We start from the raw sequence: 24,221 nt of genomic DNA on the forward strand, positions 1-24,221 counted from the left end.
TCAGAGACTGTTTTGCCTTTCCTTTGAATTGACTTAGTTGTGGAGCCAAGGAAGGCTTTCTTGAAGAGCTAGTGCTTTCACTGGACTTTCAAGTTGGATGGTAATTCAACAAATGAAGAGAAGGAAACAGGTGAAACAGTGACAGCAAAGGCACAGAAGTGGCTGAGGTCAGGGTGTGTACAGAGAACAATGAGTAGCTCGTTTTGGCTCAATCATAGAGAATGCAGAAGTAAATAATATGACATAACATTAGAGATGTGAGGTGGAACCTGATTTGGAAGGCCTCAGGTGTTACCCGAAAGAATTTAGATTTTATTTGAAAGATGATAGGGAAGGATTAAAGGTTTCTGAGCATAATGACACACTTAGGTCATTACTGGAAAGAAAAACCAGGCAGGAGTTGGGGATACATAGCTATAATCCCTGCAACTTGGGGAGGTTGAGGCTAGTGGATCACTGGAGCTCAGGAGTTCTGATGTACAATGGGTTAATCTAATTTCGCATTTGTGCTAATTCCAGAATCAATATGGTGGCCACCAGGCTGCTTAAGGAATTTGAGAAGCAGCCCAGGTAAGAAATAGTACAAATCAAAGACTCCATGCTAATCGTAAGTGGTATGGGAACTGGGGGTGAAACTACTATGGTCCATGTGCTGAGTCCTTTGCAATTATTATCTCATTTGATCCAAAGTAGGCGCTATTATAACTCCTACTTTACATTTGAGGAATCTTCAGCAGATATAGCTCAGGTATCACACAGCTAATAAGCAACTGAAACTAGATTTGAACTCAGGTGTTCCAGACTCCAGGCCCAGTGCTTTATGGATGGTAACACCTAGCTGGTAGACCATGAGAGGCCACTGCGCTTTCAGCCTAGAGATGTACACATAGACACAAAGGTAGGGATGGGGAGGGGAGACAGGTGGCTCTTATGAACTTTTGAATGTTGTCCCAGATATAAATGTTGTTGATTAGAATGATGATGTTTGGTCATTTCAGTTGTGTCGGACTCTTTGTGACCCAATTTGGAGTTTTCTTAGTAAAGATACTGTCACGGTTTGCCATTTCCTTCTCCACCTCATTTGACAGATGAGGAAACTGAGGCAAACAGGGTTAAATTACTTTCTCACAGTCACATAGCTAACAAGTGTCTAAGACTAAATTTGAACTCAGGAAGATAGTCTTCCTGATTCCAGGCCTGGCACTTTATCCACTGCACCACCTAGCTGCCCTAGTTATAAAAGTAGGCATGTGAAAAAAAAAATAAAACTGGTGCAGTGGATAGAAAAATTGCCTCAAAATCAGGAAGTCCCAGTTCAAGTCCTGTCTCCGGCATATATTGGCCATGTGATGCTGATCAAGTCACTTACCACAGTGGTCCCAGGAAAGTCTCTAAGAGTATAAGTTGTAGAAAAATTGTGATTATCATAGAAAAAGGAAGTTTCCTCACTAAATGATCCCTACCACAATGAAACCATGAAACCATATCCCCCCCCTCCCCAATCAGGAAAAATCAAAACTACATGTAGGAATATGCATATGTAATGTTAAAGTGTGTGTAAATACTTCTTGTAAGTATGCTAGAACTCTTTGCCTGAATCATAAAAAAATATATTTTCTGTGAAAAACTGAGTTCCTATTTGATCTTCACTCTGCATCTGCATTCTTGTTAATGGTCTTTATAACTCAGTATTTTAATTCTCAACTGACAGAATATTCTCCCAAACATTAAATTCATAGACATTTGAAATGTTTAGAAAACCACTAAAAACACTTATATAGCATGATGCAAATAGCATTTACTAATAGCAGTCAATGATCATGCATAATGTAACACTGAAACTGTTAACTACTGTTATCAGAGAATCATGGATAAGCACTATTATCATGCTTATCAATTATCTTGGAAGATAATTTATTACCTTGCTTTTATGGACATGAGGAGTAGATCTTTAAAACCATTCCTAAAGAGATTCCCTTTGGCTTTAACAGCTTCCCAAGAGGGTGATTCAGTCGTCTATAGATATGGCCATTGATTTTAGAATGTACTGGGGCTGTAGAATCATGTACAGGAATTTGGAGGTGGTAATAAAGGTTGCCCACCACTCAATTGCATGTGAACTCTATCCATCCTTTCTATTATTTGGTGGTCTTTGTAACTGGATAAGAGACATATTCTAGTGGAATTTAGAAAGAGGGAAAATTGGATTTAGGATAAGGAAAAAGAATATTAGAACCATCCCAAAGTGCAATGGTTTAGCATGAAGGCTAATAAGTTCCTTCTTACTTAAGGTCATTAGACAAATGTTGGATGAGCACTTCTTGTGAATGTTATAAGAGGAATTCTCCCTCAGGTTTGAGTCAGACCAGGTGGCTCCCTAGGTCCCCTTGAGATTCCAGGATGCTGTTTTCTGTGAAATCATGCTCTCCTGCCATTACTCTTACCCATTCTCCAACAATCACTTTCATTGTCTATTTATCTATCTATCTATCTATCTATCTATCTATCTATCTATCTATCTATCTATCTATCTATGACATATATGTATATACATATATAGATATAGATATCACATGTATCTATATACACAAGTAAATTTTACACATGCATTTATATAGGAGTATTCCCATCAAAGTTAAAGAGTGAGATATCAATTTATTAGTTTTTACTTGCTTCACATGGAGAAAAAACTTAGACTACATTTCCTTAAAAATTAAAGTTCATCCTTTTAAAAATTACAGAGAAAGAAAAGGATACATTTCTCTTTTTACACATTATCTTTAGGCTACATTTCATATGATTCTTTGGAAGGTCAAAAGACTTCATTGGCTTGAATACCCTGTGGCCCAGTGGAGTTATAGACATATGTCTCAATCTTTATATCCTATAGAAAAGCACGTTTTAGTTCTCATTGACTAAAGAACAGAAGATCTAGTAGTTACATAGTTACATGAACTTTACATCTAAACATCAATGAGTGATTCAGTAGTAGTCCACTGTACCCTACTATTTAGATGTGTGCAATATAATCTGAATTGGCATTTATAAAAATAACAAGCTTATTTTTAATATGAAATTATTTCTTATATGAGTACTAAATTCAAAATAATCATATTCATTTCTCTGGAAGTCTGTCTAATAAACTTGCATGGGCTATTTAAATACTATTGTTGTCTAGTCATTTTTCAGTCATGTCTTACTCTTTGTGATGCTATTGGGGTTTCCTTGGCAAAGATTCTGGAGCGGTTTGCCATTTCCTTCTCCAGTTCATTTTACAGATGAGGAAAGTGAGGCAAACAGGGTTAAGTGACTTACCCAGGGTCACACAGCTAGTATGTATCTGAGACCAAACTTGAACTCAGGAAGATGAAATATTCCTGATTTCAGGCCTAGTACTCTATCCACTGTGCCACTTAGGATAATGCATGTATTTGATTGTTTTTGGAGGTAACTGGAGTAAAGTGACTTGCCCAGGGTTACACAGTTAGGTGTCTGAGGCCAGATTTAAACTCAGATTCTCCTGACTCCAGGGTGAGTGTGACCCTGGGCAAGTCATTTAACCCCAATTCCTGAAGAAAAAAAAAGAAATAAATAAAAAGAAATAAATAAAATGAGGTACCCTTAAGTAGCTGAATACTATCAAAATAGAAAAGGCATAGGGGAATTAGAAATAAATGATAATTGTCTTCTGATGTAAATGATCGAATACATTAGTTTTATCGCCTGGGAAACCACAGCCTCAGATGGTTTTGTTTTGACATTATTGAATAGATTTGAAGGGCATTAGATCTTTTCCCCAGCTGTACCCTCACAGCAGATTAGTTAGCCAGCCCTTGGATCAATGGAAACCCATTTCTACCTTTCCCTCATTGTTATTTGGTACTTTACAACAATACTCTGGGAACCAAATGGAAGGGAGTCTTTATTGCTTGAGTTCATCGTACAATCTATGCATAAAGTAGAAACTAGAGGCCTCCCAACCATAGTGCTGTAAGTGTGCCCTTATGCTACCAAAACAAAGTATTTCAATACCTAAAGTACTTATAATTTCAACACTGTAGCTATTTCCTCCATCAATACAAATGGCAACTGATAGGGAATTTTTGCACTGAACAGACTTTAATAATTACTATAACTTCTCCCTCCTCCCCCCAAAAAAATCATATCCCCGCTAATCTAGCAATTAGCTCCTACAAATTTTTGCTAAGGTGGTTTTTGGACAATGCATGTAGCAATTTTCTGGGCCTGGGCATTTCTTGTTTGATAGGGCCTGCCAAAACTTTTCTTCTTTTGGCATAGTACTTAAGGACTCCAGGTCACCTCTATGCTATGGTATGTGGTATCAGAGTAGGATTTTAGCAGAATTTGCCATAGAATTAACATAATACTTCTGTACATACTGATTAAATTAAAAAAACAATGACATCTGTAGTCATGCTCAGAATTTCAACTTTGTTCACTCCATTTGTACACTTGCAATTTCTTCAAAATTGCAAACTATCTTGCTAATTAGCATATCTTTACTAGAACTACTTTTGCATGGCATCTGCCCAAGTTAGCCTTCTACCCTTTAACCTATTCATTTGCCAAATTTGAGTATGTTGCACCTGTCATCAAGTAACATGTCTTATACATACTTACTCTCCCTTAAGTGGTCATCATGAACTGGATGCCTAGAGTAGATGGTATTGGCAATTCCCTCACTTTTTTTTCCTCTCACATATATTAAAGCTTAGATTGCTTTTCTCCTTCTTTGAGCATATCACACAGGTAAAGGCAAGATTTAAATCCAAAACCTATAACTCCAGAGCCAGTACTCTTAGGTGCTATATCAGAACAAAATTCTCTCTCATATTTATATGTTAATAGCACTCAATATGCCTGCTATACTGTAGCATGATAACAGGTAAATAAAAACTGTGTAAAAATAATATCTAGCATTTATATAGTGTTTTGATTTTTTAGGTTTTTTTTATTTTAATTAATTTATTTTTAATTATCAACAGTCACTTCCATAAACTTTTGAGTTTTAAATTTTTCTCCCCCTCTCCTCACCTCCCTCCCCAAGATGGTGCACAATCTGATATAAGCTATGGATATCCATTCCTATTAAACATATTTTTACTTTAGTGATATTGTAAGTAAGAATTAGAACTAATGGAAGGAACCACCAGAAAGAGGAAACAAAACGCAAAAGAAGAAAAAGAATAGCAAATAATATGCTTTGATCTGCATTCAAACTCCATCGTTCTTTCTCTGGATGTGGATAGCATGTGTTTTAAGTTTTATAAAGTGCTCAATATTTGATTCTCACAACAACTCTGTGAAATAGGTACTATCATTATCTCCATATTACAAATCAGGAAAATAAGGCTGAGATTTTTTTTGAGTTTCCATTCATCTGGTTCAGTCTCAACAGTCCACGACATTTTAGTTTTGTTTTATTTTGGGGGGTTTTATTCAATACTTCGACACAGCCAAAATCCCGATTAAGTGACTTGCCTGGGATTACACAGCTAGCAAGCATCTGAGAAAAGATTTAAACTCAGGAGTTCCTGACTCTGAGTCTAGCATTCTATCCACCACACCACCTAACTGTCTCTTGAGACAGCTTTCCTAAGAGCATAGTACTCTCCAACCAACATGTTACTGCCAGAGCTATATGGATAATACTGGACCTAATGAAATTCATAACTTTTTGCTTGGAAGAAAGTGGTTCTCACCTGGAGCCAAACATAAACAGAGTCTATGAGACAGTGCAACTGAGCATGTCTCTTAGAAACGCTAGTAGTGCATATTGTTCTGGGAATACCAAATACCTCAGTATCTCAGTTCTTTAATTGTGTTTTGCATCTGTAAATATAAAAACATATTTCATTACTATGTGTCACTTCGAATAACAGTTTTGTTATGTTTCTAAAGAACATAAAATGATTGTTTCTATTTAGTGGCAAATATCTTTTAAAATGAATTTTATACATTGAAGAACTATTCATGTTGCCTTGTTTTATAAGATCATTATTTCTCAGGCTGAAATTACTTAGTTAAATAATGGCTTACGATATTCTTTCATAAGTTTTGAAAACCTAAAACAAAGACACCTCAGGGTTAAAGAATATTTAAAATGATCAGTCACTGTCATATAATTAGCTTCAACTTAAAGAGTATGATTACAGTACTTATCAGTGAAGAATTCCAGAATTCAGGTTTAATCAACTTGCTTCAATAATCCACCTGTTCTAAATTTCATAACCCAAATATTTTGCCATGAATGTACAAACATTATGGTGGAGACTAGCAGAAGTCAAGTAGGACATCTTCGCTGGAGCATCCTTTGGGGTTCCATCTAGGACTGTACTAAAAGTTAAATATTGTTATCATCAGAGCCTCATGGTATTTCTTGTCATAATCTTTTGCCTCTAATTTAATTTTTGTCATATTATTTCCATTGTATGAAAATTATTTCATATTGTGTTTTTTAAACACCATAGGATTCTGTTTGATTTTTAGAAGTGTGCAGACTAAGTGGAACCATCATAAAAGCACCAACCCAGCATTATCTTCATTTTTCATGGGTACTCTCTCTACATTCCACAACCCTTTCCTGGGCTTCTACTTTAATGACACACAAAATGTCTTTTCTGTATGTACTTTTGGAAGTTTTTGAAACTTTAATGTCTTTCAAGGAGGTAAATCCACTTATACTTACACATAGTTATGTTGATAGTCTAGGAAAAAATTGAGTCTCAAAATCTCATTGAAGGAACTCTTTAGATGGGTGGCATGTCCTATTAGATATCTCAATAAAATTACAGAATGTACTTAATGGTATTTTCAGTGATAACACGTATACATAAATATATACATATATGCATATATACACACTATATATATATATTTATATATATAGTGTGTATATACATACATACATACACACACATCTGAAAAACACTGTTTTCATTGGTTATAGAAGAGCTTAGATATCAAACTTACAACATCAAATCTATTGTTTCATAATTAGAAAAGTAATGGAGCTGACCTTGCTAGTCTGCATAGAGCTCTGTGATCACTATATGGAGGTACAAAAAAGTCAGATTCTTTTTATGAAAGAATTAACCAGCCTCTAATATGTAAGCCATTCACACTTTTCCCCAGTTGCACAACTTACTATTCTATATGCTTTCCCATGTAATTTCTTTAAATTGACCCAAACATTGTGCTTTCTATTTGAAAATTTTCAAGCGATGAGTTTTGCAGTTCAGTTTAATCCACTAAGTATTTCCTCTCTTTATACGTAAGTCTTTGCTTTGGTCAAAAATGATTAAATAATGTGGCCACCATGTATGGGGGCTTTCTTCCATCATAAAAGTTTCTTTCTATCCTAGGTAGTCCAGGCATTTATGTGACTGCTCTACAGTATAGCAGTCTGGTTCAGAGAATGTTTAAATTAGTATTTTGTGGCACCAGAGACTGCATGGAGTCAGAGTGTGAGTGATACAGCACCCTGTCAAATTGAATTTGAATTAAATTTCAGTGTGGAGAGCTGCATGGATACATTAACTGAAATTTCTACAATGCAGATTTTTTTTCCTCCAGAGGCACATGATCAATTCTCATACAAGACCATTTTCCTTTAGGTTTAGAGAATAATTTAGAATTGAGGGCATCAGGCCTTCCTCTGAGGTCCAGGGAATTTTTTTTCTGGTCCTGATTATAAAAACCTGACATCTACAGCAAACCTGTGACATCTCTACATATATTTATATGTGTATCTAAGGAAAGTGACTATGAATTGGTAACATAATGGTGTTTCACTGGGCAAAACTGGGTTTTGCCCTCACGGTATTTCTCAGTTATGGAATCACACAGCCAGAACATTTTCATCAGTTGCACTAAATCTCTGGGCACTGAACTGAAGCTCTGTAATCAGTTTTTTATATAATTTCCCAAAGCAAAGTCAATAGAGACCAACTTTTTTTTTTCCTTTTCCTGACACTGATGTTCTATAAGAATGCAGGTAGTATCAGGTTGTCCTGGTTCAGGCTCTCCTGAGATTTATAGCAGTTTTTACTCTTCAAATTAGAAATCACTGACAAACAATTCAGAAGAGAATTAGGAATCCCTGAAATAACATTATGTCATCAATTGTGTAGTTTAGAATGCTTCTCTATTGTCTTACCTTTGTGCTTCCTATTTTTATCTCCATTAACCTCTTGGCTTTAGAATAAACATTCATTGAGCGCTACCTCCTTTGTTGGTACAGTTAACTTGAAAGGTTAGTGAAAAGTGGATGTTAGTTTGACCTGTTTTATCAACATTAGATGAGTCTAATTGTTCCTTAGAAATAAGACTTTTGACCCATTTTGTCCTTGTCAAATTTGTCTAGTCATTGGCTGTCGAAATGTGAGACTTCAGGTTCAAACAGTAACTCAAGGTATAGATTTTTCAAGTTTCTATTCATCTGGTGCAGGCTCAATAGTCCACAACATTTCAGGATTTTTTTTTTTTAATACTTCAGCTTAGTCAAAATTCTGGGCTTGGATTGTATGCTTTAAATTGATATAAGTTACTAAAAAGAATTTTCTCTTCTTTTCTCTTCTCTTCTCTTCTCTTCTCTTCTCTTCTCTTCTCTTCTCTTCTCTTCTCTTCTCTTTCTTCTCTCTTCTCTTCTCTTCTCTTCTCTTCTCTTCTCTTCTCTTCTCTTCTCTCTTCTCTTCTCCTACCTTGGGAATATCTAGAATACAAGCTTCCTTGAAAAATCCATATTTTAATTCTTACAGAAAAATACGTTCATTTGTGATTGTTGAAGTTTTTTCTTTATACCTACATGTTACTTTGACTATAGCAAACTATCAGTTCTGTCAGAATATGTTTGGGTTATGCAGGGATTCCACCACAGAAGCTCTTTTAAAATGATGTTAAATCAGCACTTCTACTTTGTAGTGTCGATTACTGTCTTCTCAGAAATTATACCTTAAATTCTAAAATGATCATATTGGCAGCAGCGGTGTGTGCTGAAAATTAAAAATTAAAAAAAAACAAACCTCTGCCTACCTGAGGAAGGCAAGCAGTTAGTCTAACTGTGAAGCTAGCATTTGTACATATAAAAATGTAGATTAAGGAGATGTCATAACCAAGAACAAGGTGGCTCACAGAATTGGAAAAAGGAATGAAGAGTTTGCTCACTTGCTTACTAGCTGTCAGAACTATGGTTTGGATACTCATGAAGTTAATGCACTCTCAGTATATACTGAAAGAATTATATTAGTAAAGAAGTAACAGTCCTGTTGTCCTCATAGTGGGCAAATCATGTACCCTGTATTGTGTTCAGCTCTGGACATCATGTTTTAATGGACTTTTTTTTTTAGGACAAAGTAGAGAACATGCAGAAAGGACAGTCAGGATGTAAAACAGAAAGAGTCATAAAAAAACTATATCATATGAAAAAATTATTGGTGGGCTTGTAGAGATGTAAATTGCAGAGGCGAACTTAGGGCAGACATGATTTCTCCAATTCATTGCCCACTGCCAATTTTTTAAATGCTCCGGAGATGGGTTCCTTAAACTTTTTTTTAAATTATATGGACCCCTCTTGGTAGTCTGGTGAAGTCCTATGGACCCCTTCTCAGACACTATTTTTTAAATGAATAAGATAAAATACATAGGATTATAACATGAACCATTCATATTAAAATTAAATTATCAGAATGTTAAAAAAAAGTTCATGAACCCAAGGTTAAAAACTGTTGTATTATATCTTATCATCTCATCAATGAAGATACTCCCTCCAGTGATGAATATTGATCACAACTCAATTCCTGTTCATCCTGTGCAACTCTCTTACTTCTAAAAATTCACTTATGAATATGCACCACTATGCACATATATAAGTGTATGCAGATTCTATAAAATATGAATATAAAATAGCTTTGGGATGCAGGGTACTATTAGAAGGTGAAATCAGCAAAGGCTTCATGCAGAAGTTGGCACTTGAGTCTTGAAGGAAGACAGAGATTCTAAAAAGTAGAGTTATATAGGGAGTACATTTCAGGCTTAAGCTATAGCCATGCAAAGGCACAGATATGGGATATGGGGCATCACATAGCCAGATCAATTAATAGACCAGTTTAGCTGGATCACAGTGTACGTGGGGGGGAGGAATGTAGAAAGATACTGGGAAGATTCGAATGGGACAGGCTGTAAAGAAATTATATGCCAAAACAGAGAAGTTTGTATCTGATCCTATTGATAACAAGGAGTCACTGGTGTTTACTGAGTAGGGTAAGTGACATGGTCAGACAAGGGTGCTATAAGAAAATCTAAAGGATGGATTAGTGTGGGAAGAGGCTTGAAATAACAAGACCAAATATTACAGTTGTCCTGGGTAATGGGAATGAGGGTTTGAGCTAGGGTCAGGCCATGTGAGTAGAGAGGAGAATATGCCAGAGATATTGTAGGGATCAAAACAATATAATTTGATCAGAGAGTGGGGTGAATGAAACTGATGAGTAAATGTTGTGGGTCATCCGTTCAACTGCACAACTGTATTTTGTCTAAATCAGTGATCTCCAAAGTAGTACCTGAGTCTCCTTGAAGGGCTTTACCCTGGCACCAAGGGTGTTGTAGTCTAACCTCAAGGGACGTGTGGTCATTTGATCACAGGCTGAAAAGATGGATTGAATCCCACCTTCCCCAAAACAGATGACCATCATGCTTGTCTCCAATACAACGCCATCTACTTTCATCCTCTTATAATCTTCCGTTCTACCCTCTCCCTCTGCTGCGCAGCCTTCCAACCTCTCTCCCTCTGAGACAGCTGCTAGTTTCTCAGGTCAGTTATAATATAATCCCTGACTTGGGTACCCTTTAAATTGTTCTAGGGCTTAATGTCTTCAATGTAATGTTATCAGAAATAGCAGTTTCTCGGGGACTCCTAATTCTGTGAGCATTCCCTACTTAACTTAGATTCTATTTTAGGTCTCCTCCATTACATCAGCAATCATCTTTGGTGAGCATATATTTCTTTGTTTTATGCTTTGCTTAATATGCTTAACTTCAGGATGAGATAGTCATCAAACAACAGCATATTGGTTACATATTTCAAAGAATCTTAACATATACCTGTGAAACAGATTTTTGGAGGAGAGTCTTTTAAGGCACAATTCTATTTCTCTGAATCAAATGCCTTTTTTTAATGGTAAATAAATAAAAATTACAGCAGGATCTTGTACTCTCTATATTATTCCATCAGTTGTGTGGTAGTAAGGATGTGGTGTTTGTAATATATCACTCGTGAATGTCTAACTGTTCCCTGCTACAAACCTCAACACTTGTGTGCATCATTATTTTAATAATAATATTCATGGAAAAGTAAGTATATGGGTCAGTCACTGATATTCTTTCTCTTCACAGATTTTGAGTTGGAAGGGACCTCAGTGGTCATCTAACCCAACCCATACACAAAAGGAATAACCACCATAACATACCCAACAAATACCTGACAAAAGATTGCCCAGGCTCTGCTTGAAGACCTCCAAGGAAGGGGTACACATCATGTCTTGTGACAGCTGTAATCCTTAATAAAGTCTAAGATTTTTTCCCACACTTCTAGAATCTTGGTCTCCTTCAGATGCCTTGATAATTAATTCCTAATTGACCCTGTTTCCACCTGCTCTTCTATCTTTGTTTTCTCCAGTGCCATTACCACTTCCCCTATCAAGGACTATGATGTAAGCATCCAAATGTAGTTATCTTACTGCTTTTGATGTGGATAAGAGGCAGTTCTCTGAACTATAATGTCCATAAAACTCTAAGATACTATAAGGTTCTATCATCTCTTTTTTTTTTGCCCTTACACATGGGTAAAATTAGCTGCTATTTTCATAATCTCTCTTTAGCTATAAACCTCTATACAACCCGGCCACAGGCTATGAGAATATCCATCCCCATTGAACTTTAGTCATCTTTTTTCATGCTGAGGTTCAGCCAAAGTGGCTTGCTTTCAGCTCTTCACACATGTAATATCATATCCCAACTCTATGCTTTTGCATTGGCCATCCCATAAGCTTGGAAAACACTACTTCCAGATTTCAACCTAGTAGAGTCAGTCTCTTCCTCTAAGATACAATTCAAGCATCATTTTCTGCATAAATCCTTTCCTAATACCCAAACCTCTAGCTCCATCTCTCATAAACTATTTTGTACTTATCTGCTTTGTTTATATTTCTATTCATTCACTTCATGCACATGTGGTGTATATTTATACAAGTACTGAGGCTCCTAGGTGGTACGGTGGATGCAGTAGTAGGCCTGGAGTTCAGAAGCCCTGAGTTCAAATCCAGCCTCTGATATTTACTAGCTGTGTTTCTCTTTACAAGTTACTTAACCTTGTGGAACTTACAGTCTATAGCTTAGGAAATAAAAGTATGATGACTTGTCATTTTAATTGAGCCCTATTTTTAAAATTTATTTTTTATGATGGGTTTGGGGGTCGTGTTGTTTAGACTTCAGTTAGTCTCAACTAACTCTCTTATCCTGTATACCTGACCTTCTTATAAGAGTGTGGTCAAGTAGAAGTCTGCAGAAGTTGATTTCCCTATCAATAATCTGATTTATACTGCCTCTCAAACAGCATAGCTTTCCCTGACATTTCTCCTGTTAGCTGTCATTCCCCCCTCAGCCTGATTCTAGCATTCTTCAGTTCCTTATTGATTTTTACATTTGCCTTTCAGCCTTTGGCTGAAAAAATATTGTTGCCCCAAATTCTGTGGTTTAACTAACAACATCTGACCCAGGTATACTGAGTTACTACAAGACTTATTTCAACAGAATTGTCTGAAACATTAATAAAGACTCCACAAAATCAATCATTGGAAAAGCAAATCAATTATTATGATTTAGCTTGATTAAGCTGTACTAGAGGTGGCTATAAGATTCATATATCTTTGACCAAATGTATCAATTAAGGAGTCTGGCCTTCAAAATTATAATGACTGGTTTTATTATACTGTGATTTACATGGCAGTAAACATTTGGGGCAGCAGTAGTGCAGGGCAGTTAAAAGATCCCTCTATCTGGAATTTAGAAGACATGGATTCAAAACCCAAGTCTGCCATTTACAACCTTTGTGATCTTGGGCACCTTCACCTCTCTAGGCCTCAGTTCATTATCTCTAAAACTAAGATGTAAGACAAGACAACTTCTAAGTTACCTTCTAACTAAAAAATCTGAACATATACATATATATTATGTGTACACACATGTATATATATGTATATATATATACATATATATATACATAATATATATATACACACACACATATAGAGAGAGAGATATAGATATATAGATGTGTTCACTACTTTTCAAGTCATTAATTCTCCCTTTCCCTACCCCCATCCTTGGAGTAGGAAAATAGTAGCAAGTGGGATTAAGAGATTATTTAAAAACAAGAGGATAGGTAATAATGTCAACTAGATAAATTATTGATGTGCGTGGCATATTATTACATCACCAAAAGCACCAACTGTCAAATAGAACATATCCTAGACAGAATATAGAGTCCTTCAAAGACTAATTTTCATCCCTGGGCGGAAGAGATGCTCCTATGGAACATCAGTTTGACATTTATAAGGGCTTATATTTACACACACATACAAAGTCAGCACCAAGAAATGGACAACTCTGTAGATAACCTTAGTACCAGCTTGCACAAATGAAACACCATTTTTACACGAATTTCTGAATTTTGTTAGGAGCCTATGCTGCACCTGCATTTTTTATAGGCCTGGCTAGTTCAGCCCAAAGACAGAAAATTAGGCCCTAGTGCTGAAGATGAAACTTTTTAGGCATTAATACCGAATCATCACCTCTTTCCCACATTGAAATAAGATAACTTTGGCTTGTTTCTAATGTGTGTTTCCTAATTCTATATAATAAATTTGGCTGACAAAATACTTTCTTCATAATACATTATTGGTCTTCTTATAAAATTAGATAAAATAATTTTTCCATAATTTATCCTTATTAGCTAACTGCCTTTTCTTTGGATCATCAAAATTCTCAATGCAGTATGTGACCTTTGTTAATTTTATTATTTATCTAATATTGTAATTTCTTTATCAAATGTTATGTTATATTGTCATCTTAGTATGTCTGATAATATTGGGCCAGGATTTATAGATCGCATTAATTTTACATCCACTTACAATGTTACAAATATGAGTTTGCTATCCAATGCACTAGAGCTGTCCAGATGAGTGTCAAATAGGTTTTACAGATTCGTCCAAGATTTGAAATCAGTTGATCACATGGAAAGCCTCAAGTGAACAACTATTGGTGCCAACTGGGGAAATCTGTGATAGCATAGAACATGTGGCAAAGTCCCCAAATGGACTAGAGTCCCTTTGACAGGATTATATCAAGGTGAAAATTCAGTTCAAAATTACCTTGAGACCCTTTTATTGTGCTCTGTGTTGTGCCTTCATGATGTTTGATATACGGAACATGGGCTGGTGAATGATAAAAGACTAAATGGCATTTCACTCAAGCTTGTGGCAAGAATAAAAAGGCTAGCTTGCTAAGGCTTGCTAAATTCCTCACAAGTTGGTTTTCTGTGCTTAATTAATTTCAGTGCTTAAAAAGCCCCCACAAAATGAGCCCCTGGATTAGTGAATCCAAAATGTACACTTGGTAATATTTCTGTAAAAACTATCAATGTGTATCTCACAACCTGTGTGACTCTGCAAGAAAGTCAGGAACGTGATGGTTTAATTTCTCTCTCAGCATTTGAAATCATTCACATTTCTTTCACAACCTTTCTGGAGACAACATATAGTGAATCATTAACATTATTATTATTCCCGCTACAGTCAAATAGTACAGCAACACATAGCAAAAGAGAGGGGGAGGGGAGGGAAACTACATTATCCATTCAGAATAATTTCCTACTCGAATATAAATGTTCCTCAGGATAGAGCTTTGAAATGGATACTGATTCTTTAAATTCTTTCCTGTCTGTTTCAGGAAATAGTGAGATCCTGTTGATATGAAAGTACAATGTGTCTAAAGTTCACTTCTAAACACTCTGCTCTTTGCAGTGAAAGTCATCTGCATTCTCTTTATAATTCTGAGCCACGAGAGATCTGCCTAATCTTGGAGATCTGATCCCATATCATTCAGAAAAAAAAAAATCCTTGATAATAATTCCACCATTCAGATCACTGAAAGCTGTAAAGCCTTATAGCTTCTGTCATCTTAAAAAAAGAAAAAATACTGCGAGGCAGGGGAATAAGTCCTTGGATTATGGGTTTGGAGATTTAGTTGTTTGCAAATATAAAATCATTATTACTATTATTATTCAAGTTCTTAATCAACGAAAGCAAATGGCATCTGTTTGTTATCATTCTTTCTGCAGAAGACAAAGGCTCCTGTCCCCATGGTACTGACTGCTGGCCCCAAGTGGCTTCTGGATGTGACTTGGCAAGGAGTGGAAGACAACAAAAACAACTGCATTGTGTACAGCAAAGGTAAACATAAGATGATTTTCTTTCTTTGGAAGGCATTAATGGGAGTATTGAAACCTGCCTATTGCAAAATGGATAGCAGCAACAAATGGACTGGCCTGGAAAAACAAGGCAAAGGGTATAGGCCTCTCTTCTGCACATGCATGTTTTGACATCCCTATTTTCTTTTTATCCAAGTGAAAAAATACTGGTGTTTTTAACATGTAAAATATGCAGTATAAAATATTGTAAAATTATTTATATGCTGTGTCACCCATTTATTTGACACAGCATACGAGTTTCCTGCTGGGTACACATTATTTTATCAGTTTCAACCTTCACTTCAGTAATTGCATACTGTCAGTTTCATCAGTTAATGAGGTTTCAGATTCCTACTTTGGGGCATAAACTTTAAATAAATGAGTTTTCCTTGAAATATAACTGTCCATATAAAGTTGCGTAGTTTCATGTCATATTACCTTGCAGATTGCTCTAAATTGTTTATTGGAAAGGATTGACTAGATTTACTAGTTATTTGAGATAATGACCATTCCAGACCTCAGTTTCCTCATCTGTAAAAACTGGCTAATAAGACTTCCACAGAGTTGTCATGAAAATCAAATGAGATAATGGATTGGGAAGTGTTTTGTGATCATAAAGCACCAGAAATACAAGTTGTTGTTATTAAATGGTATTTATGCAGCATGTTAAGGGGCAGCTAGGTGGTGTAATGGATAGAGCACCGCGCTTGGAATCAGGAAGACTCCCCTTCCTGAGTTCAAATTTGGCCTCAGACACAGTTGTGAGCCTGGACAAATCACTGTTTGCCTCAGTTTCCTCATCTGTAAAATGAATTGGACAAGGAAATAACAAACCACTCCAGTATCATTGCCAAGAAAACCCCAAATGGAGTCAGGAAGAGTCAGACACGACTAAAATGATTCAACAACCACAAAAATATAGCATTTGAAAGTTTGCAAAGCATTTTATAGTTGCTATCTCATTTGAGCCTAGTAGGTACACATTTTCTTACCATTATCATGTTAACTTCAATACTTAGATTCCGTCAGTATGATCACACAAAGGGACCTCACATTCCCACTACAGACACAAACTAGCTAGTAGTATAGCTACTCTTATCACCATTTTACCAATGAGGGAACTAAGTTTTATAAAGGTTAAATGGCTTGTCCATGACTTCTCTGTTAGTATCAAAAGGTAGAATTTGAACCTTGGCCTCCATGACTCCAAGTCAAAATGATATCCACTATACTGGACAGTTTTGTTTATATTATTAGACCAAATTTATCACCACAGAGTTAGCCACAAATTGGTGAAATTCTTTGGACACAGAAGCTCACAAAACCATCTACAAAAACTTAGAGGGGTTGCAAATTTTCATTGGTTAAGGGGATACTTAAACTAAAGACATCCTTGATCTTTTGAAGCATTAGAAGGGTTCAGAATTCTTAAACGTGCTTATACTTATGGGCACAAGACCAGTGTAGAAAAGAAAAGCCATTGGTTTGTATTGCGCTGCCTTACATTTGCTCATTGTGCCATCAAAATGCGTCATGGAATGTTGCTATATCCTAAGGACAGCAGAGGCATAACATAATGATGTCATTGTCATGAGACATACAAGAACAGCTTAACGTGTGTTTAGTTTTTTTGATCACTTTCACAGTGAAGTTACAAAATCTGGCTTTAGAGACTTTCCATCAATTTCTCAATGTTAGTTCTTTTTTAGTATTACTGCACCTCAGCATTTAATTTCCTTTTGGTTTTATGTTTAACAAATAAACCTACTGAGATTAAAGATTTATTTTTTCAGAAAACCTAGTGACCACTTCCACATTCAGGCATCCAGGCAAATAAGCACCCCTATCAATATATTAGCATACAAAGTACTAATCATAACATCAAAGAGTCTTAAAAACTTACTAGAAACAATTACAACTTGTTCCTATAATCATTACAATTTGTACACTTATAAGAGGATTGCCTTTAAACTGCCACAAGTCTTTGAAAGTGGAATCTCTGAAAAGAGGGAATTTGCATGTTTAAAATCAGTAGGGACCCCAGGGTCTGATATATTATTTTCCCTGGTATAATTATCAAACTCTTACCCATTAATTTTCTAACCTGCAATACCTGCAATACAACAGGAGCAAGTCCTCATCTAGAAAAGAGACCAAACATTCTCCTAGGAATGTCAGAATGATCCGTTGGTAAAGACTGCATCCTCCAGAAAGATGCTTCCTAGTGCTCAGACTAAGAGGAGAAAGAGTTAGAAATAGATCATGACCAACTTGTCAGAAGAAAGCATCCCGAGGGAAAGGGTAGTTTTCCTAGGTCTCACAGAAGGCTAAGATTAGGCACAAAGGGGAAAGATTCAAAACCATCAAGGGCAATCCTAAAGATGATAAAGTCTGTGGATCAGTGTTGGCTGATTCCATATGGGCTATAAGTCATCTCTTACCTGGAATTGTGGAGTAGAATCCTTGAGGTATGACAATCTCACCTTGGTTCTAGATACTTCTTATCATGTGACCTTGGGCATGTTTCTTTTAGGCTTTCATTTCCTCATCTATAAAATGAGATGTTTGGACTAGATGGCCTCTGATGACCCTTCCAACTTTAGAGCTATGAGCGTATGATGTTTCAGTCTTCATGAAGTTGGAGTAAGGCAAGTTACATTGCCTGGTTTACAGACACCAGAGTTCCTAGTTCCTTTACACCATAACATTTTGCCTGTAGATGTAAATATGACTATGCTGGCTAGTGGAAGTCATTACTGGCATTCCATGTATTTGCTTTTTAGTTAGGAAACTGAAGGGGTTTGTCAGACCTGTGTAATACAAATTAATCCAGGTTTACAACGTATTTGTGAGCGTAATGAAAAACAAAAAAAAAATAGCATCTTGGTTGAAAAAACCCTGAGCTCTTGCCATTTTGTGGTGTTTCTTTTTGAAACACTGGATAGACACTCAGTCCTCATCTACCAAATCATTTGAGTTACATACTGGCTTCTTAAAACAAAACTAAATATGAGGGCAAGAAAAATAAATAAATAACTTCACAGGCTTTTAATTTCCATCTTGGACAGCAGCAGCTCATTGTTTCTAACTCCATTCCTTCATTTTGTGTTATTTTACTTGTCTTCACATTAAAGCAAAAAGGTGTGAGGATTTCTATGATGTTATAATTCAATGCACTTTCGCTTCCTCTTCTCCTCCATCCTCTCACCTGTATCCAATCTATATGCTATCATTTCAGGAAGTGATTAGCTTACCCAAGCTGTGAAAAACCTGTCTGGTTATTTGTGTTGCAATTATTCTCAAAAGACTCCACATAATTCTGGGAAAAAATAATTTGCCTTCTTTCTTGCACCAGAAAACAAAAGAGAAAGAAAGAAAAGGTTGAACAAGTACCTGATGAAAAGTCAGTAGGATCTCTAAATCTTTAGTGTGTTATAGGAACAGAGGAGTGGCATGCTTGCTCCTAAGATTCGCAGCTGCCTCTGAGCATTAGAGATTGGCAGGCACGCTGCTGCTAAAAGTGAGCCCGACCCTTAGCATGAAAACATGTACCTTATTCTATAGATGGATTTCTCAAGGGTTGTTTCACATTTTATACGAGGCTATGTGTGGGGTGACCCCATGTAGCCATGCAAACTACGCACCTCCTTTTCCACATTTTCAAAAACTAATACTAACAATAACGAGTTCACTCATAGTCTTTCTGTTTTGAAAATCACAGGATTGAAGCTTTAGCTTCCTCTGTGCATGTTTGCTCAGTTGATTCCTAAGATGTGTTTAATATCCCTTTGCCTGGTTTTCCATGGGTAGACTTGGCCAAATAACTTTCACTATATCTCAACCTCCAATTTCTAAATTATCCTTGAGCCCCAAAATCAATTTTAGCTGGTAGGAAATGATTCCTGGGCTCCATGCCGGAAAATACTTAGAAAGAGCATGAACTTCTTATATTATCATAAACTACAGAATGTGGAACCCACATCCTCCCTAAGGGTTTCCCTGATGTTGCCTGTGATGTTTCTATGCTTTACAAAGAAAAGGGAGTATTTTATTTTCCTTTTGTGATAGAGGAGGTGAGGTAGGTCATTCAGGTTGGGTGACTTGAACTCACTGAGGGCATATAGAGGCCCTCTTGCCATCCCTTTCTTATTTTGTGTGTTTTAATCCAGACCTGTCATTTCACCAGCATAGGGAAATCTTATAATGCAAACTCTCCAGTGAAGGATTAGCAACTCCTCTGTAACTTACATGTATAGAGAGAAGCCTGGAGCACTTGGAAGTTAAGTGAATGGCTCATGTTTGCGCAGGTATTTTGTTTGAGGGGTAAGACTCAAGCCTGAGATTTCCTGACTACCATTGTGTTTCAATTTTCTATTAACTATTTTTGTTTTATACTTAGAAAATTAAATATTATCCTTGGTTGAGAAAAAGTAGAAGCCTCTATTATCTCTCACGTCCCATGCCCTATCTCTGCATCAGCCTCTGCTTTCTTGGAGTTCCTTTTTGCCTCTAGCACAGGTGTTTTGTGGTCCTTAGCTTCCACTGAAAGACTCAGCTAATCTGAGCTTTTAACCTTCCTAATCTTATTCTTACAGGTCTGTTCCAACTCTGTCACTCTCTCGTATTTAGCCCCAGTTTACCTGCTCTAGCCTCCATTTTTCATGAAGAACATTAGGGAACATCAGTAGTTAAGAACCACGATATTGATGATGAGACTGCCTTTGTCTTGCCTTTCCCCAAACTGAGCATCTTGTGTAGAATACCCAGATGCTAAGGAGTATCCCAGAGTCCAGTAGGGAAGCAATCCTGTTTATCATCAAAGCCAGCGCCCATTACAGAATTCCTACCAGGTGTTAGATGTCCCTACCTGTTTGGATACTGATCTTTCTCATTCATAATCTTGCCCAAGGAAACTCGATGCCTCATTCCGTTCATCCACTGGCCCACTGTGCCATTCCCAGAAGTCATTGGCTGGGAAACATCTTGCCTGACATTGGTCCTCAAAGTTCACTAAGATTTAACTTTTGCCCTGCCATGTTGTCCTCCAGATCCTTGGGCATCACTATCTGACTTGCCATTGCATCTTAAGAACTTAATAACACCCCTTTGCTAATGTTTCACCACTGTCCTCTGAAGTCATCATTATTTAATGCATTGATCAAAGTTCTGAAGTTTTTAAAAAATATTTTCTTTTGCATTATTGGCTTACCTATAGTATTATTTTTCTGAAGTCTTCATAGTTTACTCTATCTAAGACTAGGCTTCCCATTCCTCGAATTTTCCTTTTTACATTTGTATTAGTTGAAGTAAAAGATATAAAAAATCCAGAAATTAGAGCTGGGATGTCGAAAATTTGGTCAAAAATGGGGAGAAGAGAAAGAAAATAAGCATTCATATAATGCCTACTATGAGCCAGGCACTGTGCTAACAAGCATGTTACAAATATTATCTCAATTATTCCTTACAACAACCTTGCACGGTATGTGCTGTTATTATCCCCATTTTAGAATCGTGGAAACTGAGGCAAACAGATGTTAAATGACTTACCCAGGGTCACACAGCTAGTACCTATTTGAGTCAACTTTGAACTTAGTTCTTCCTGCCTCCAGGCCCAGTACTCTATCTATTGTGCTACTTGGCTGGAATTTTAGGATCCAACTTTAAGGTGACCTTTTTAAAAAACCTAGTTTACATACATGTAAGCACAGTCACTGGCTATGCAGGTTCACCTCAATTTAAGAACATCTAGTATATAAAAGCCCAAATCCAGAAAACAGATAAATTAAAGAAGAACAGTTAATTAAAGTATTTTGGGGAATTCTTCAAATTGTAAGCTCATTTCAAATGAGATTTAAAATATGATTTAAATGATGACAATTTTAATTATGCGTGTTTTCCCTAAGAAAATCTTGTACGTGAAATGAGGCACACCTGTAAAATACAAAAAATGAAAAACAAAAAACACCAAACCACTTTATATTGGATCTTCAACCTCTTCCTCTCTGCTCATTCTTTTCCTTCTGCTATCAAGAATGCTCGTCTCCTCCATCATCCTTAAAAAACCTTCACTCTCCTGTTCCCTCAAACTATTATTTTATGTCTCAGCTCTGTTTCTCAGACTTCTTGAAAAAAGCTGTCTACACTCATTGACTCTACTTCCTCCCTTTGTAATTTGGATTACATTCCTATCACTCAACTAAAACTGCTCCCTTCAAAGTTACCAGTTATCTTTCAATTGCTAAATCTGAATGTCTTTTCTCGGTTCTCATTCCTCTCAACCCATCTGCTACATATAACACTGTCAATTCTCATCTCCTGGCTACTCCTTCTTCTCTGAGTTTCCATGATACTACTGTCTCTTTGTCTTCCAACTTGTCTGACCACTTAATCACAGCCTCCTTTGCTGGCTCATTATCCATATATCACTCATTAACAGTGGGTGTTCCCCAAGTTTCTGTCCTAGTCCCTCTTTTTCCTCTATTCTCTCTGTCTCTGTCTGTCTCTCTCCCTCTTTGTCTTTCTCTCTCTCTCTCTCTCTCTCTCTCTCTCTCTCTCTCTCTCTCTCTCTCTCTCTTTCCCTCTCCCATTCTCTCCCTCTCTCTCTTTCTCTTTCTCTGTCTTTCTCTCTGTCTGTCTCTCCCTCTCCCTCTTTCTTTCTCTCACCTTGTATATACTCCTTGATTTACAGTTCTATATATGGAGCCATAGTCTATCATCTGTGTCTTAGTCCTGTATCGCCAATTACCTATTGGACATTTTAAACCAGATATCCTAGAAACATCTGCTACTCATAGTGTATAAAACTGAACTCATAATTTTCTCACTACCTCCAAATTTCTTCCAAACACCCCTATTTGTGTCAAATATGTCACCATCTTTCTGTAAAATTGTCAATATCCTTTACTGCTCACTCTCCCTTATCTCACATATCCAATCAGTTGCTAAATCTTGCTATTTCTATCTCCACAAAACATCCCCCCCCCTCGCCCATTCCTTCCACTCACACAGCTACCACCTTAGTTCAGTCCCTCATCCTCTCTTGTCTATATTGTTGTAACAGCCTCCTAATTGGTCTCACTGACTGAAGTCTTTCACCACTCTGGTCCTCCTACACACCGCTGCCAAAGTAATTTTCCTTAAGCACAAGTCTGACCGCTCACTCAGCTCTAGTGGCCTTCCTCATGTTACAAGGACAAAAGGTAAACTCTTTGTTTAGTTTTCATAGCATTTCATGATCTGGTCCAGACCTACTTTTTTAGCCTCATTAGGCATTATTCCACCTCCTGCACTCTGTGATCCAGCCAAACTGGCCTTATCTCCTTTCTTTACACAGGCTACTGTATCTCCTATCTCTGTGCATTTGTGCTGGGCATCCCGTAGGCCTGGAAAATATTCCCTCCTTACTTCCAACTCTTAGATCTCTTTTCTTATTTTAAAACATAACTCAAGCATTATCTTCTTCAGAAACCTTTTCTGATTCCCCCCTTCCATACTACCCCCCTCTCAAAATACCTTTAATTTAACTTCATATTTATATATCTTTATATTTATAGTTAATAAACAATTATGTGTCCTTGTTGTCTCCTCCATTACAGTTTAAGTTCATGGCGTGTAGAGATTCTTTATTTTTTCGTATTTGTATCCCCCAGCTCTTAGCCTTAGTAGATGCTTAATAAATATGTTGTTTGATTGAAAATATAGACTAAACAGTCAGAACTGAAGACAATATACAATATCTCTTTTATTTACACATTTTTAATGTTATCCCCATGTATCTCAACATATATTGGAAGTTCTAAAGCAAGCCAAGCAAAGAAATAGTGTTCAAGGAGCGCAGAAGAAGTGCATCATCAAAACCATCAGTATCTGGGAATAGTTTCCGTGATGCTTCCAACACTAAATTCTATACAGAGTTACTTGGAATCAAAGTGGAGGCTTTTTTTTTTCCAAAACAGGATACAAATCCTGCAAGACCCCATTCTGTGTGTTTATAGACAGCAGCTCAGAAGCAGAAAATCACCATTAAAAGGCTTAAGGGGCCCTTGAGAGACAATGTCAGAAATCCTGAGACAGATAACAGAGCTCTTGGTGATTCTGCCTCCTGCACCCCGACCAAACCAGCATGTCTCTCTTTTCAGAAGATAGCAGCTTTGATTGTAGGTACTCATCCATATAAAAGCTTGGATATTATTCAACCCTGAACTGAAGCTTTGTTGCAGGTTGGTAAACTGCCTGGTTTGGGATTTAGCATAAAATGTGGGGATAAAATGGACATCAGATCTTGAAACTGGCCCAAAAGTTAGGTTTCAGCTTTAAATAGAAATCTCCTACATCAGCATGGTGGAAATAATATGAGGAAGAGTGTTGGGCCTGACTTTATGACAATGAACAAATTCCTTGACCATTCTGGGCTTCCCTATCCTTCCCTGTATCGTTATCTGCAAGATGATGGGTTTAGACTAGATGAGTTTGAACATCTTGTCCAGCTCTTATATTCTGGGAGGAAAAATTTTAAAATGGAATTTTTTTTCCAATGAGCATTTCTTTAACTATTCTACATTTCATAGATAATGTATAGATGCTGTATTGGTTTATGGCGCTGTTAAAATAGGATGGATGCCTGTGCCAAATATTTAGGAGTGGGAATTATAAAATCATAAGGCGATTAAGTTAGCTA

The 24,221-nt window shown here is 36.7% G+C and overlaps 1 protein-coding gene across 2 annotated transcripts in view; it reads left to right on the plus strand.

The window, feature by feature from the left end:
• ZFPM2 (zinc finger protein, FOG family member 2) overlaps positions 1 to 24,221 on the plus strand; it is a 567,025-nt gene that overhangs the window by 371,539 nt on the left and 171,265 nt on the right. For both annotated transcript variants that reach the window (XM_020970081.2, XM_020970077.2), the window contains one exon: positions 15,416 to 15,527. In XM_020970081.2, coding sequence (XP_020825740.1) covers positions 15,416 to 15,527 — 112 coding nt within the window. The remainder of the gene's footprint in view (positions 1 to 15,415; positions 15,528 to 24,221) is intronic.

Source organism: Phascolarctos cinereus, unplaced genomic scaffold (assembly GCF_003287225.1).
Source record: "Phascolarctos cinereus isolate Bilbo 61053 unplaced genomic scaffold, phaCin_HiC Scaffold_4;HRSCAF=312, whole genome shotgun sequence".
In the NCBI taxonomy this organism is placed as follows: Eukaryota; Metazoa; Chordata; class Mammalia; order Diprotodontia; family Phascolarctidae; genus Phascolarctos; species Phascolarctos cinereus.